General features: G+C 42.3%; 1 protein-coding gene and 1 pseudogene across 2 annotated transcripts in view; one reads left to right on the top strand and one right to left on the bottom strand.

Annotated features, from left to right (window-relative positions):
• Positions 1-14,504, bottom strand: part of RC3H1 (ring finger and CCCH-type domains 1) — a 71,928-nt gene that overhangs the window by 30,948 nt on the left and 26,476 nt on the right. For both annotated transcript variants that reach the window (XM_077332531.1, XM_077332532.1), the window contains exons 2-5: positions 13,999-14,361; positions 7,546-7,666; positions 3,919-4,158; positions 21-196 (exon numbers count right to left, since the gene is read on the bottom strand). In XM_077332531.1, coding sequence (XP_077188646.1) covers positions 21-196; positions 3,919-4,158; positions 7,546-7,666; positions 13,999-14,229 — 768 coding nt within the window. In that variant the 5' untranslated portion in view covers positions 14,230-14,361. The remainder of the gene's footprint in view (positions 1-20; positions 197-3,918; positions 4,159-7,545; positions 7,667-13,998; positions 14,362-14,504) is intronic.
• Positions 10,280-11,029, top strand: LOC143836759 (large ribosomal subunit protein eL39 pseudogene; annotated as a pseudogene).

The raw sequence follows: 14,504 nt of genomic DNA, 5'->3' as shown, positions 1-14,504 counted from the left end.
CAGTACACCCTGCTCAGTACCTTGAAACAAGAGGCTCTGTAAAGGAGCTGGACAACATGCCCAATGCTGGTTTTTGAAGCCTGAGGAAACCGTGGCTCCAACCTCTGTACCACGAAGAGAACCAAGACCTTCCGTGACAAAGCAGATCCATCCTCCAAAGCCAAAAGAACCAATTTGAGAGCTTCCTCTTGCATGGCTGGAAAATTCAGGGTACAATGACAACACAGAATAAGAATGGTTATACAGTGGCTCGTTCTCAGTATTTTGAAGTACTCGTGAATGCTATACCATGTAATTCTATAGATAAATGGTATTTCCTGTATCATCCAGTCGCTTAAGCATTCTCTGGCAACGTTATTTTCATTTAAACAAGTCTCTGATCCACAACGTTAAAAAAAATCAGCTGTCAAAAACTGAATGCAGAAGCAAAAGTAATGTTATTCTCTAAGCAGTCCTGGGCATTTAAAGAGGCATCAAGTTTTCTCTGGGAGAAATTACCATACCTTCTTACAAGTTTCACTCTGGTACATAAAGGTAATTCTGTAGCGCAATTAATCCAATGCAGACCTGCTCGGTTTTGCTTTGTGTTTGGGCATTTACTCCGAATGCTGTTGTTTTGATAAGACATGAAATAGCAGACTAAAAATTTCAAAGGAATGCTGCAATCTTCTTGAACGAAGAGAAGGGTACAGGTCAAAATGTGTTAAAACCTCCAAATATTATTCTACTTTTGCACCGATCAGCTGCTGATTTGTTTATGTTGGATGTCTTTAGATATAGTTGGAGGGGAAAAAACAGTCTGAAAACATACTGGACGTTTTTGCTATCAAGCATCTGTCTATATCCACACAACGTCGGTGGCAACAAGATGCAGATCTTTTCCATAGTGCCCCAAGATTGTGAGACGACTGCACACAAGAACTGTCGCTGTGAACATCCTTCCTGGGCTTTAGGCAATCATGTGATCTACTGAACCCAAAGAGGATTTTAAAAACTGATGCTTATTCTTTGGTCTGTTTTGAGAGGGGTCAACATTTCATGTCTCTTCCTCTTCAAAAATGCATTTACCTTCCTTGAACACTCCCCCCCCCCCCAAATTCCAGCTGCCAAACCTCTTACGGAATAAATATTTATTGTTCTGTTGCAGTTAAGAGAATTTCAGACATCTAAACATAGTATTCCAAATGCAAACGACTCTGACAGAACCAAGAAAGGACTTTAAAATGCATCTATACTATAAAAAATCATCACATAACCAAATTATCATTAACAGATGATGCAGCTGTATTCATTACTAAGCCCACATCTCACAGGAGAAAAGAAGGGGGAAATATTGCTACTTCAGGCTGAAATTGTAAGAAAGCAAGAAATGTCACTGTACATTTTGCTCATAAAGTGCAGAAATAAAAGTAATCTTAAGCAGGTCTACTAAAAAGTCCTACTCTTGTCTATTCAATGGTGTTTACTCCCAAGAAAGTGTTCTTAGAATAGGGGGAAGAGCTAGAGGAGCTAGTGTTTTTACCCCACTTTTTGCCACCTGAAGGAGTTTCAAAGTGGCTTACAATCATCTAGCCTTCCTCTCCCCACAACAGACACCCTGTGAAGTAGGTGAGGCTGAAAGGGCTCTGAGAGAACTGTGACTGACCCAAGGTCACCCATCTGGCTGCATGCAGATGAGGAGTGGGGAATCAAACCCAGCTTTCTGGATTAGAGGCCATCGCTCTTAACTGCTACAACAAACTGGCTCTATAAGCACTATAAGAGGGCAGTCTTAGCATAAAGCATCCATAAATTTTAGAATATGAATGAATCAAAGTCCTTTCAATGTCCTTTTTTGTAAAATGAAGAAATTCATTGGATGATACTGGAAGGTGGTGGTCAAATTTAATCACAGTAAATCCCATTTTGTCAAAAAAAGCATGTGTGATATATTTTAATTTCCTACTTCATTTTGCATATGAGCAAAAATTATGCTCTTTTGCATCAGAAAAGAACAATTAATAATAACCCCCTTCAAAACTCACTCGTGCTATGCTAAAAACCATGTATTTTTTCTGAGCACACAAAAGGTTAATTTGGGAAAACCTTGTTTTTTGAAGGGTTGTTTATATGCAGTTCGTCCACTGTAGTTAACTACATAGTAGACATAATTAAAGTTAACAGCATTTGGCTTGGGTCTCTGCAAGAAAGTCAAACACAAATGAAATAAGGAAGTAAATATATATATATAGCAACCCACACAATAGTTTACTGGCAACCGTTCAGCCCAGTGTGAAACCGAAGGGGTTAGAGAGCTGAGGCACAGCTTGTGGATCCACATTTCTTGAACTCTGTCCCAGGATTCCCTGCTCTAAAGCACCAGCCTTGCTACTGACCAGGTCACATTGCTTTAGGGTAGGTAGGTGTTCCCACAGTATGGTGCTTCTAGGCACCATGGCACCTGCCAATGTCTTTCCTGGCAGCCATCAAGTGTTTTAGAAATTGGGTAAAGCCAAGTGCAGCTTCGGCCTAGCAGAGCCAATGGCCACTGGAGATATAAGCTGTACAGATTTTTTTAAATGTTGCTTTGGCAGCAACTGCCACCACAGTATCTTGACTAGGTGACTAAAGGCAAGATACAAGAGCCATTTTGTGGCTGGAGCCAACTCCTTAGGAAGCCATTTTGTGGCTGGATCTGCCTCCTGAGGAAGCCATTTTGTGGCTCGATCCACCAACCCGTGTCAGAATTACAATGGTGTCCATTGGCTCCAAAAGGTTGGGGACCTCAGAAGTAGATATTTCGTAGGAAAAGTTCATTGTATAAGGACCACATATACTAACATCTCACCCCTAGTTTGATTAAGGTTTTCAATGGCAACTCTGAAAAACAGGTTTTAAACAAACTACTTTGGACAAGGAACAACTTGCAGATTTTTGACCAAAGGTAAGCCAGAAAAGAAAAAACCCAAAGATTTGTGGGTGCACAGAAAGAAAAGTTTAACTCTGTACTTGTGAACCTTCAAGATCAAGGCATATGCAGCCATTTTACATTGAATTTCTGTGTGTGTGAAATATGTTTAAATTGCATAATTACCCATGTACATCCTTGATAATGAATTTCAGACAGATTTAACTCCCTTGATTTTATGAGAAATAAAGTTTCCATGTGTCATAATGCCAGAGCATTAAAAATCCAGTATTGTATGGTAGTTAGAACAGGAACTGAGATACTCTGCATCTGCTATTAACTTAAGAAGGTCTCCAAGTAGGCAGAAGGAGCAGAATGTGTGCCAGAGTGAACCAGCAGAACAAGGACAGAACAGGGGAAAGCCATCCATAGCAGAAGATCTTCATCTGCCCCACCTCTCTGAACCTTTACATCTACATGGAACAAAGTGTGAGTCTAGCTTAAAACCAACAAGGTTTTAATCAAGGCAGAAGGCAGCTTTTGTGTGCATGTGCCTCTAAAGAACTGCATGCACACGAAAGCTTATACATTGAATAAAATTGTCGGTCTTATAGGTGCCACTGGACTCAAAGTTTGTTCTGTTGCTTCTAACCAACATGGCTACCCACCTGAATCTACATGGAAACTCTTTGTGATGCTGAGGTAAGCATTCCCAAGGGTGGTGTAGAGACTGTATGACTGGGATCTGGGATATCCAGGTTTGAATCTCCCCTCTGCCAAGGAAGCTTGCTCAGTTTGATCTATAGCCAGTCACATCCTCTCAGCCTAACCTCCTGCACAGGGTTGTTGTGAGGATAAAGATATCATAAGCTGCTTTGGGCCCGCCCTGGGGGCAAAAGTGGGACATACCCATCTATATACATACAGTGTTTTCAGGATGCAGCTGCTCCCAGTCATACACATGACTTGTGACCCCCCCAACTTCTTTTAGTTCTTGTTACGGCATCAAAGAGGCATGGCTTGGTACACACCTGGTCCGAGGAACTGACAACCTCTGGCCCTCACGGCAGCCCAAAGGTTGGAGGAGAGTTGCTGGGGGTTCTGGTGCTGAAGGATGAGCTCTGTGACCGTTCTTTCTCCTAGGGAGCGTGCGGCGCGCATAGCCCGGATCCGCCCTTCTTCCTCCACCAGCTGGCAGTGGACTAAGGTCACCAGCTTCCGCTGCATAGGGCGACTGAGTACACTCTGCGTGGTGCTGTTCAGCCCAACACCTTTGTAAAGAGAAAAACAAGGGAGTTATTTTCAAAAGGGCTATAGGGGGCTTTGCCCACAGTCTCCTTTAGGATGCTTGGTGGGAGGGCCATCCAGTCTTAAGAGTGTTATGACTTGGAGGATGTTTATTACCTAAGGACATACTTCTGATTCATTAAGGATAAGAACACTGCAATTGTGATTCAGTCAGCATCTATGAGACAAGTCTTTAAATCTTCTCAGGTGACATTCTGATTACTCTGTGACACTACCTCGTGATAAACACACACACACATCAGGAAGCTGCCTCGGGGTAAATGTTTAAGAAAACAATCACAAAGGAAGCTGAATGGCACCAAGCAATGTCAGAAACATGTATACGACCTATTATAAAGATCCCTCTGAATATCTGTCAGATTGTTCATAAAATGTGTATGTACAGAATGGTCACTTAGAGCGGGGGTCATCAACTCCTGGTCCGCAGCCCGGTAGCCACGGTACTGGGCTGCTGGCAGCCACGCCTGTCTCCCCCCACACACACAGCGAGAAGGAAGGGAAGAGGCAGGCATGGCCGCCGGCGTTGCAAACGCGCATGTGCGCAGTTGCTGCACACACACGTTAGCGCCACCTGGCGGCGAAAACGTGCATGCACAGCAACTGCACGTGCACGTTTGCACGCAGCTGCCACGCATGTGCGTGGCACCCGGGCTGTCGGCCCTCCCCTCACCCCCAGAAGCAGTCCCTGACCTCAGAACGGTTGGGGACCGCTGCCTTAGAGATCATCCACACTACAAAAGATTCTATTTTAGAAGATATGCTTCTTTCTCCTCTAACATGAGCCTGCATTATCTAAGCAGAATGTTATCTTCTTTTGAACAATAAATGCTAGGTTGAGTCCATTAGTATACTGAATAAATCTCGCCCAAATAATCAACCAAACATTCCCTAAACTTGTCATAAAATAACCTCTGCTGCTATTTATGTTCATGATCTGATAACTGGGAATCATTACTAGGTGTAGAGTCATTTCGATACATCTCATTTTCAACAGCACAATTAAATACATAGATTGCATGCCGCCACTCACTGAAAAAAAATCACAACCCAGCAAGCACTATTCTCAAGGGCACCAAAAACATCACTAGGATAGGACTCACTGAAGCAAGTAACTTTAAGGGAAGGAAAAGACACCCCTCAAAACTGTAAGTTCACATAAGAATTAATTTTTAAAATCTCCAGTGGCTTTGATATAGTCAAATTTATTTGAAAAGAGGAAAATCAATGCATCCCTTAGTGCAGCTTTCCAAGTTAGAATCATAGAATCATAGAGTTGGAAGGGGCCATACAGGCCATCTAGTTCAACCCGCTGCTCAACGCAGGATCAGCCCAAAGCATCCTAAAGCATCCAAGAAAATTGTGTATCCAACCTTTGCTTGAAGACTGCCAGTGAGCGGGAGCTCACCACCTCCTTAGGCAGCCTATTCCACTGCTGAACTACTCTGACTGTGAAAATTTTTTTCCTGATATCTAGCCTATTTCGTTGTACTTGTAGTTTAAACTCATTACTGCATGTCCTTTCCTCTGCAGCCAATGGAAACAGCATCCTGCCCTCCTCCAAATGACAACATTTCTAATATTTAAAGAGGGCTATCATCTCCCCTCTCAACCTCCTTTTCTCCAGGCTGAACATTCCCAAGTCCCTCAACCTATCTTCATAGGGCTTGGTCCCTTGGCCCCAAATCATCCTAGTCGCTCTCCTCTATACCCTTTCAATTTTATCTACGTCCTTCTTGAAGTGAGGCCACTTCACTTCAAGTTGTCCTACCAGCTTAGTTTAGCAGACAACTACTTAATCATTAAGATTAGATCTTAGTTAGCAGTTCAGGGAACAACAAAGAGCAACAAATTTTCCTGGCAGATGCTTTTGAAGGTCAAAGCTCCTTAATCTTTTGAAGGTCAAAGCTCCTTAAGCTTAGGCAATGTAGCTCCAGAAAAATTAATGTCAGTGAGTAGACTCCTGTTGTAGGCAAAAGCCTAGTATGTGTCACTTTTGAGTTTGATGTCATGCTGAAAAAGAGAAGAGCAGCAGATTTGCAATAAATCTGCTTTAAAACTACATATAGAAAGGTACCAGCTAGATATCGGAGGGGTGGGGGGTCAGAGTAGTTCAGCAGTGGAACAGGCTGCCTAAGGAGGTGGTGAGCTCCCCCCTCACTGGCAGTCTTCAAGCAACGGCTGGACAGATACCTGTCAAGGATGCTTTAGGCTGATCCTGCATTAAGCAGGGAATTGGACTAGATGCTCCCCTCCAACTCTATAATTCTATGATTGCTGAGATTAGATCCACATCATTCTCTTCAGCAGACCCAGCCATAACGACTATATATAAGGGCACAAAATTTATAAACCACGTTGGAGCAAAAGTTCTCAAGACAATGTATAAATTCACTGAACAAACTGCAGAAGGCGAAATAATATAAGGAGACTGAAGGCAGCAAATGCACACTCATGGGACTCCAGGTATTGTAACAATGGCTACAAGGAGACACCCGGGCACAATTCTGCTTGAAAGCTTACAATCTGAAACAGGGGTAGTCAACCTGTGGTCCTCCAGATGTCAATGGACTACAATTCCAATTTTAGTCCATGAACATCTGGAGGACCACAGGTTGACTACCCCTGATCTAAAGCATATAATACATGCAAAGTGGACCAGGAAGGCTAGGAAATTAAAAGCTCAAGAAAAGAAAAGATAAAAAAAAGGGGGGAGCTGCTATTGACAAAAGCCTGGAGAAATTAAAGATGTCCATGTTATCAAGTATTAGTTGGCTTACATATTAGTAAGAATTTTGTTTGTATTACTCAGAAGCAAGTGCAATGATTACACTGTAATTGCCTAGTAACAAAAACAAACAAAAACCCTGCACAAGTATCACTTGCACTATTCCAAAACAAGATTAAGCACCAAATCCCAAAAGTGCTGACTGGCTGAAAGAGGCTGGTGCGTCTTTGTCCAGGCAGGATGCTAGTAACTTTGGGCAATATACAAATCACAGATCTTAAAAACTTGCCAATGAGCATTCTGTTGGATAGCCCTTGCACACAGCCTCCTCCAGATGACCAAGCAACATTTCAACTCTGGAAAGGCTCCATTCTCTTTTTTTCCCCTTTCGGTCACTGGCGCCTAAGTTTGCATAGCCAAATATTACGAAGGCAAGCTGGCTAGTTGGAAAAAAAGGAAGATAGTAAGCACTACAATTTTATTTGCAAGAATGAGGAAAGGCAGCTGGACTTTTCCTCCCAGTGTTCTCAGTTGCAGGTGCTATGGCATCACTGAACTTTTTAGGGACAGCTGTTGCTTCTGAGTTTTCACTTTCTACTGAAATGCTGACAGACTGCAGACTCACCTCTAGCGCTGCTGAGTGGTTTAAGGTATAAGGCTAGTTCTTCTACACATTTCTTGGCCTCCTCATAATGCTTGGTATTCTCAGCACCACTGCACAGAGGTACTGGCTGCTGTTCTGGCACCTGTGAAACGATGGAGCGAATTAGCAAACACAGCACAATCCAAAAAAAGGATGACAACACTGCTGCCAAGCATTTACCGTAACCAGCTTTACCTATTTGAAGTGCAATATGCCTGCAAAACATGTTATGACATCCATTAATTTAATATAATGACCCAGTGCCATATTTGCGTTTATTTATTTATTGGCTCAGAGTCTTTTTAAAGTCAAGGTTCAAAATCAAGATGCGTGATGTGCACCAAACGTAATCAAATTCACTATTTTTGTTAGAGCTGCAATGTTTGGCCAGTTTGATTTAATCAACACAAAAAACTTTCAATAAGCTAAGAAGTTTCCCATGATAACCAACAAATTTCTACAGTAATGGCTAGTTGCTTTTAATTCAAAAATTTTACAAAGTAGGAATGGCAAAAAGAATGGTCCAAGTTATAACATGTCTGTGCATCATTTATAAAGCAAAACATAAAAAGTGTTTTTTAAGTCGATTTAATCAATTTCATATGATTGAGCAAGTAGAAGAAGAATTGGATTTTATACTCCACTTTTCACTGACCGAAGCAGTCAGAGCGGCTTACAATCGCTTTCCCTTACTCTCCTCACAACAGACACCCTGTGAGGTAGGTGGGGCTGGAAGAACTCAGTCAGAACTACTCTGTGAGAACAGCTCTAACAGGACTGTGACTAACCCAAACCCAAAGAGTGAGAAATTGAACCTAGCTCTCCAGATCAGAAACCACTGCTCTTAACCACTGCACCAAGTAGAATTTAATCAATACTTGAAGAGGAAAGTGAAGAGGAACTAAAGAGCCTGTTGATGCGGGTGAAGGAGGAGAGTGCAAAAGTTGGCTTGAGACTCAACATCAAGAAAACAAAGATCATGGCATCCGGCCCTCTCAATTCATGGCAAATAGATGGGGAAGAAATGGAGATAGTGACAGATTTTATTTTCCTGGGCTCCAAGATCACTGCAGATGGGGACTGCAGCAAGGAAATTAAAAGACGCTTGCTCCTGGGGAGGAAAGCTATGGCAAATCTAGACAGCATCCTAAAAAGCAGAGACATCACCCTGCCAACAAAAGTGCGTTTAGTCAAGGCTATGGTCTTCCCAGTTGCAATGTGTGGCTGCGAAAGTTGGACCATAAGGAAGGCCAAGTGTCAAAGAATTGAGGCTTTTGAACTCTGGTGCTGGAGAAGACTCTTGCGAGTCTCTTGGACTGCAAGGCGAACAAACCGGTCAGTCCTAGAGGAGATCAGCCCTGACTGCTCTTTAGAAGGCCAGATCCTGAAGATGAAACTCAAATACTTTGGCCACCTCATGAGAAGGAAGGACTCCCTGGAGAAGAGCCTAATGCTGGGAGCGATCGAGGGCAAAAGAAGAAGGGGACGACAGAGAATGAGGTGGCTGGATGGAGTCACTGAAGCAGTAGGTGCAAACTTAAATGGACTCCGGGGAATGGTAGAGGACAGGAAGGCCTGGAGGATAATTGTCCATGGGGTCGCGATGGGTTGGACACGACTTCGCACATAACAACAACAACAATGTCAGCTCTAATTTTAATGTAACCCCATGGAAGGCGTTAACAGTGGTAGCTTCAATAGTTCCTTACATTTCCTCAAAGTATTCCACATGAGAACTGAGTATTTATTCAGAAAATGTTTTCATCTGCACTTTGTTACTAGGTGTACATTTACACATTTAAAAATACACATACCCAAGAGTATTCTTTAAATAATTATTTTAATTTCTAACTATTCACCACAGGGTTGCCAATGGGCCTGGAGAAAAATGTCCTGCCCCTTTAATAGAGGCTTAATAGGTGGAAATAGGGAGCTGAAGCTTCTCCTGGCATGGAGGTAAGGCACTTCATCTGGTAAATAACATTCCATTAAGCCTCTGTTAAAGGGACCGGACATATTTCTCCAGGCCAGCTGGCAACTCTTAATTCCACAGAACAAGCGACTGAGCTTTTATTCAGAAACTGTTTCCCATCCATGGGCTGGCGTCAGGTATATAATTACATATTTAAACACCCTAATACTGAAAAGAAGGAAAAAACTGATCTCCAAAGTATTCATAACACAATTTTGTGTTGCTATGAGTACACCAAAGTCTGTTTTCATCAACAGTGAAGGCTAAAGTCACCTATAATTTTTTTTAAAAGTTCTGTCTTAGAATATTTTAAGTTATTATGAACTTTCCAGGCAAGGATTTAGGGTTATAAACAACGATCTGCTAAACAATCCGCTGTTTCCTCCTCAAGGTATGAGGGAGGGGAATCTCAGGAATATGAAGGCTGAGCTTCTGCTTCATATCCCATTTCGGGTACTAAAGACTGGGTGTGGCCATGAGCCTGACCCTTTTGGTAGGGGCCTGTGCCCAGAGGAGACCAGTCCAGCCCTGGAGTTGTACTGGATTTTACCACTGCTCATTGTTTATTTTTTCTCCCTCTCATAAGCCATTTTGGGTCTCCAGCAGGAAGAAAAGCAGGACATGAATATCCTGAGGAAAAGGAGGATATGAATGAACCTGAGGAAAAATATATGCTGACTCAAAAGGAAGCCTTCAGAAAAGCAATGGAGTTATTAAGACAAGAATTAACTCTTTGAAAGTTGAACTGGAAAGCCCTCCAGACTACAATTCCCATGAGCCCCAGCATTTGACTACCCTGCCCTAGATGGTTGGGGGTAGAAAGTGCTGTCAAGTCACAGGCAAAGACTAACAGAGTTGGTTTTCCATTGCCTGCCTCTGCAAAAGAACCTTGGACTTCCTGCGTGGTCCCTCAACCAAATAATAACTAGCATCAACCATGCTTAGCTTCCAAGGTCTGACAGGACTGGGCTAGCCTGGCCCATTCAGATCAGGACAATAAGCACTAGATATTTACATTTAAAGTCTCAGGTAGAAAAGGTATGGGTGACAACAAAATTATCTCAGTGAATAGTACACGAAGAGGAGCCTGTTCCACTGCAAAACTGTGGTGACTGGTTGGCAAATCTTTGCCATGTCCTCTAATAAAATGTTCAAGATCAAAGGGTTTCTTGCTAAAAAGCAGAAACAGAACTGGCCCGTCCTGCAATGGACCTGTATGAAAACTGGCAAAAAGATCAGGTACAACTCCAAAAGGAGGGACTGGAGAAAGACCAAGCTAGGCCTGTAAAGAGAAGCTGCTCCCACTCTCTTGACATATCTTGTCCTACATTGAGACCTCAGATGGCCCTTTGATACCAATCTGCCACAACCCTGTTTTCAAAGCTGACTCATGTTGTGCATATAATCTTTTATAAGCCTTTATTTTCATAAGGGGGTTTCTGAAAGAATTAAAAACCTAATAATTGGGGCGGGGCGGGGCGTGACAGGACAGGACCAGAAGACATATGGAGGCCAATATTTTTACAAAATTTGAAACCATTTAATGATTTCTGTCCACAGGAAATTGTATTACTAATTGGTATAATTGTGGACTCAAGTTCTTAAAGAGATGGGAATACCAGAGCATCTTATTTGTCTCTTGAGAAATTTATATGCAGGTCAAGAAGCAACAGTGAGAACTGAACATGGAATCACTGACTGGTTCAAAATTGAGAAAGGAGTTCGGCAAGGCTGTATACTGTCGCCTTGCCTATTTAACTTGTATGCAGAGCACATCATGAGAAATGCGGGATTAGAGGAGTCACAAATTGGGATCAAGATTGCAGGGAGAAATATCAACAACCTCAGATATGCAGATGATACCACTCTAATGGCAGAAAGTGAAGAGGAACTAAAGAGCCTGTTGATGCGGGTGAAGGAGGAGAGTGCCAAAGTTGGCTTGAAACTCAACATCAAGAAAACAAAGATCATGGCATCCGGCCCTCTCAATTCCTGGCAAATAGAAGGGGAAGAAATGGAGATAGTGACAGATTTTATTTTCCTGGGCTCCAAGATCACTGCAGATGGGGACTGCAGCAAAGAAATTAAAAGACGCTTGCTCCTGGGGAGGAAAGCTATGGCAAATCTAGACAGCATCCTAAAAAGCAGAGACATCGCCCTGCCAACAAAAGTGCGTTTAGTCAAGGCTATGGTCTTCCCAGTTGCAATGTATGGCTGCGAAAGTTGGACCATAAGGAAGGCCGAGCGTCAAAGAATTGAGGCTTTTGAACTCTGGTGCTGGAGAAGACTCTTGCGAGTCCCTTGGACTGCAAGGCGAACAAACCAGTCAGTCCTAGAGGAGATCAGCCCTGACTGCTCTTTAGAAGGCCAGATCCTGAAGATGAAACTCAAATATTTTGGCCACCTCATGAGAAGGAAGGACTCCCTGGAGAAGAGCCTAATGCTGGGAGAGATCGAGGGCAAAAGAAGAAGAGGACGACAGAGAATGAGGTGGATGGATGGAGTCACTGAAGCAGTAGGTGCAAACTTAAATGGACTCCGGGGAATGGTAGAGGACAGGAAGGCCTGGAGGATCATTGTCCATGGGGTCGCGATGGGTCGGACACGACTTCGCACATAACAACAACAACATAATTGTGGACTATTGTGCAATTCTAAGATTCCCTAAAATGTTCTGCATTAAGTAATACAGGTAATTGTGTCACCCACCACAAGCTGGTGTGTCCGGGAGCGGTGGGCTATAAATTAAATAAATAAAATGTCATAATAATGACTTGCATAAATATTTTTTCTGTAGTAAATGTTTAGTACATCATACATTAAATATAATATATTGAATTAATTAATTCTTTGCAATATATGGACTTGGATAAGCAATCACTCAAACCTCCCTAGAAAAGTACACACCGCCAACAGTGTTATTACACAAAAACCATTACAGAACATCTTAACAGTTGGCTCTTAGAGGGCTCTTAGACAACCTGATGACAACCAAGTATTTACATTCAATGAATACAGCAATGAATCATTGAAATAACTGGCAGTTATTATCCTTGGACAGACAATAAAAAGCCAAAATAAACACTGGCCAAGGGAAACATTTAACAATTAAAGGGAACACTATACAAAAAACCTGAGCATAAATCCTAAATGGGTTGATTGTGCTTCTAACTGACAGATAATAAACTAAGACAAATGCATTGGGAGACTGCAAAATGTCAAATCATTCTTCCAGGCCTTGCAAAGTTTAAAGTCCAGTGGCATCTTTAAGACCAACAAAGTTTTATTCTAGGTGCAAGCTTTGTGCACAGGCACATGTTGTCAGATACAAGTGTTGGTCTTAAAGGTGCCACTGGACTCAAACTTTATTCTGCTGCTTCAGACCAACGCAGCTACAAGCCTGAATCTATCTTCCAGGCCTTGTTATAGAAACCAGTAACTGGTCATTATATATTCCTGAGACTGCTCATTATCATATTCTGTAGACATCATGAACTATGGCCTAGAAATTAAATAATAGTATCACTTTGGATGTCTGAAAAGTAACTGAACAGGTAATGCGCCCCTCTTCAAATCAGTTCAAGTGTTAGTCCTTCATCGTTTCTACTCCTGTAATACAGGAACAATACAGGCCTAAAGCCATGGTGATTTCAAGGATGTGACATTACAAATAAAGTCAGACATTTCAGCAAACCTTGGTTTCCACCAAAGCACATCAAAGAATCCAAGCTACGGTTTGAATTTTGAAACTGATTTAGCGCTGCTTGCCTTTTTCCTTTTTCGGTCCCTCAGATTTATAATTCTACTCCTGTCTCCGTAGAGTTATCAGTATATGTTAATTCAGACATGGTTAAGAAATACAATAAACGCATAGTTTGGAATGATCAGAATTCAGTCAGAACCTGGGCCTTTGGGATCTGATGGGCTATAAATAAAACTAGGCATTTAGAGAGAACATTAACAATCTTCATATGTACATTCTTACTGTTTCACACTGGTTCCTCACACGGTAAATGTTCACTGGCTTATCGAACCATCATGAGAAACCATGGCTAGATAACCATCATTTTGGAAAGGTCGCCTGCACCCAACAGCTCTGGTTCCTTTCTCTGCTCTCCCTGCACCCCCTGAAACTTTTATACATTTGAGAACTACAAAGGCTATTACAATCAACCACATAAGAAACTAAGACATGAATCCAGCAGTATGTACTATTTAAATGCGAAGAAGTAGTAGTAGTAGTAGTAGTAGTAGTAGTAGTAGTAGTAGTAGTGGGGGAGTGCAGAATCGAACCCGGCTCACCAGATTAGAAGTCCGCACTCCTAACCACTACACCAAACTGGCTCTCACACCAAACTGGCTCAATCTGAAGCATACTGACCTAAACTGGATATTTTCTTTGCAGGATTACGCCCACACACCCAAGTGGGTCAAAGTATAAATCCAACTGAAAGCGACTTTACCTGAGCTCCCACAAGCTGCAGCAAAGCAGAGTTCACGGGGAGAAGCTCGATGTCCGTGTTAATAGTGGTCTGGTCAAAGGGGCATGCCTTCCGGTGGAGCTTGTTCAGGCACATCTTGCAGACTGTGTGGCCACAGCCCAGGCTGATGGGCTTCCGGATCGTTTCGTCGAAGGTTTGTGTGCAAATAGGGCAGGAGAGAAAATCCGTCCATTGTGGAGCTTGTACAGGCATTGCTTCAGGCGTTAGTTCACAAGACAAAATCTAAAGCGCAGATTCCACTGGAATCAAATTTTTTTGGGAAAAAAATTGTTTTTAAATATCTTCTGTAAGTACAGACAGTCAGCACATAGTGTGAAATATAACCTGAAAAAAGTAAACAGAAAGAAGAGACAAAACAGTTAGCACGCATTGCAGACTGAGTATATTTGAGACTGTTTTATAGGGGATTTACCTATGAGATTAAGGCGCACTCAATCTAATGGTTATAACAGAGTACTTGGAATACT

This window comes from Paroedura picta, chromosome 4, assembly GCF_049243985.1.
Source record: "Paroedura picta isolate Pp20150507F chromosome 4, Ppicta_v3.0, whole genome shotgun sequence".
Taxonomy (NCBI): Eukaryota; Metazoa; Chordata; class Lepidosauria; order Squamata; family Gekkonidae; genus Paroedura; species Paroedura picta.
Note: the sequence above shows the minus strand (reverse complement) of the source record. Positions and strands in the feature narration are given on the sequence as shown.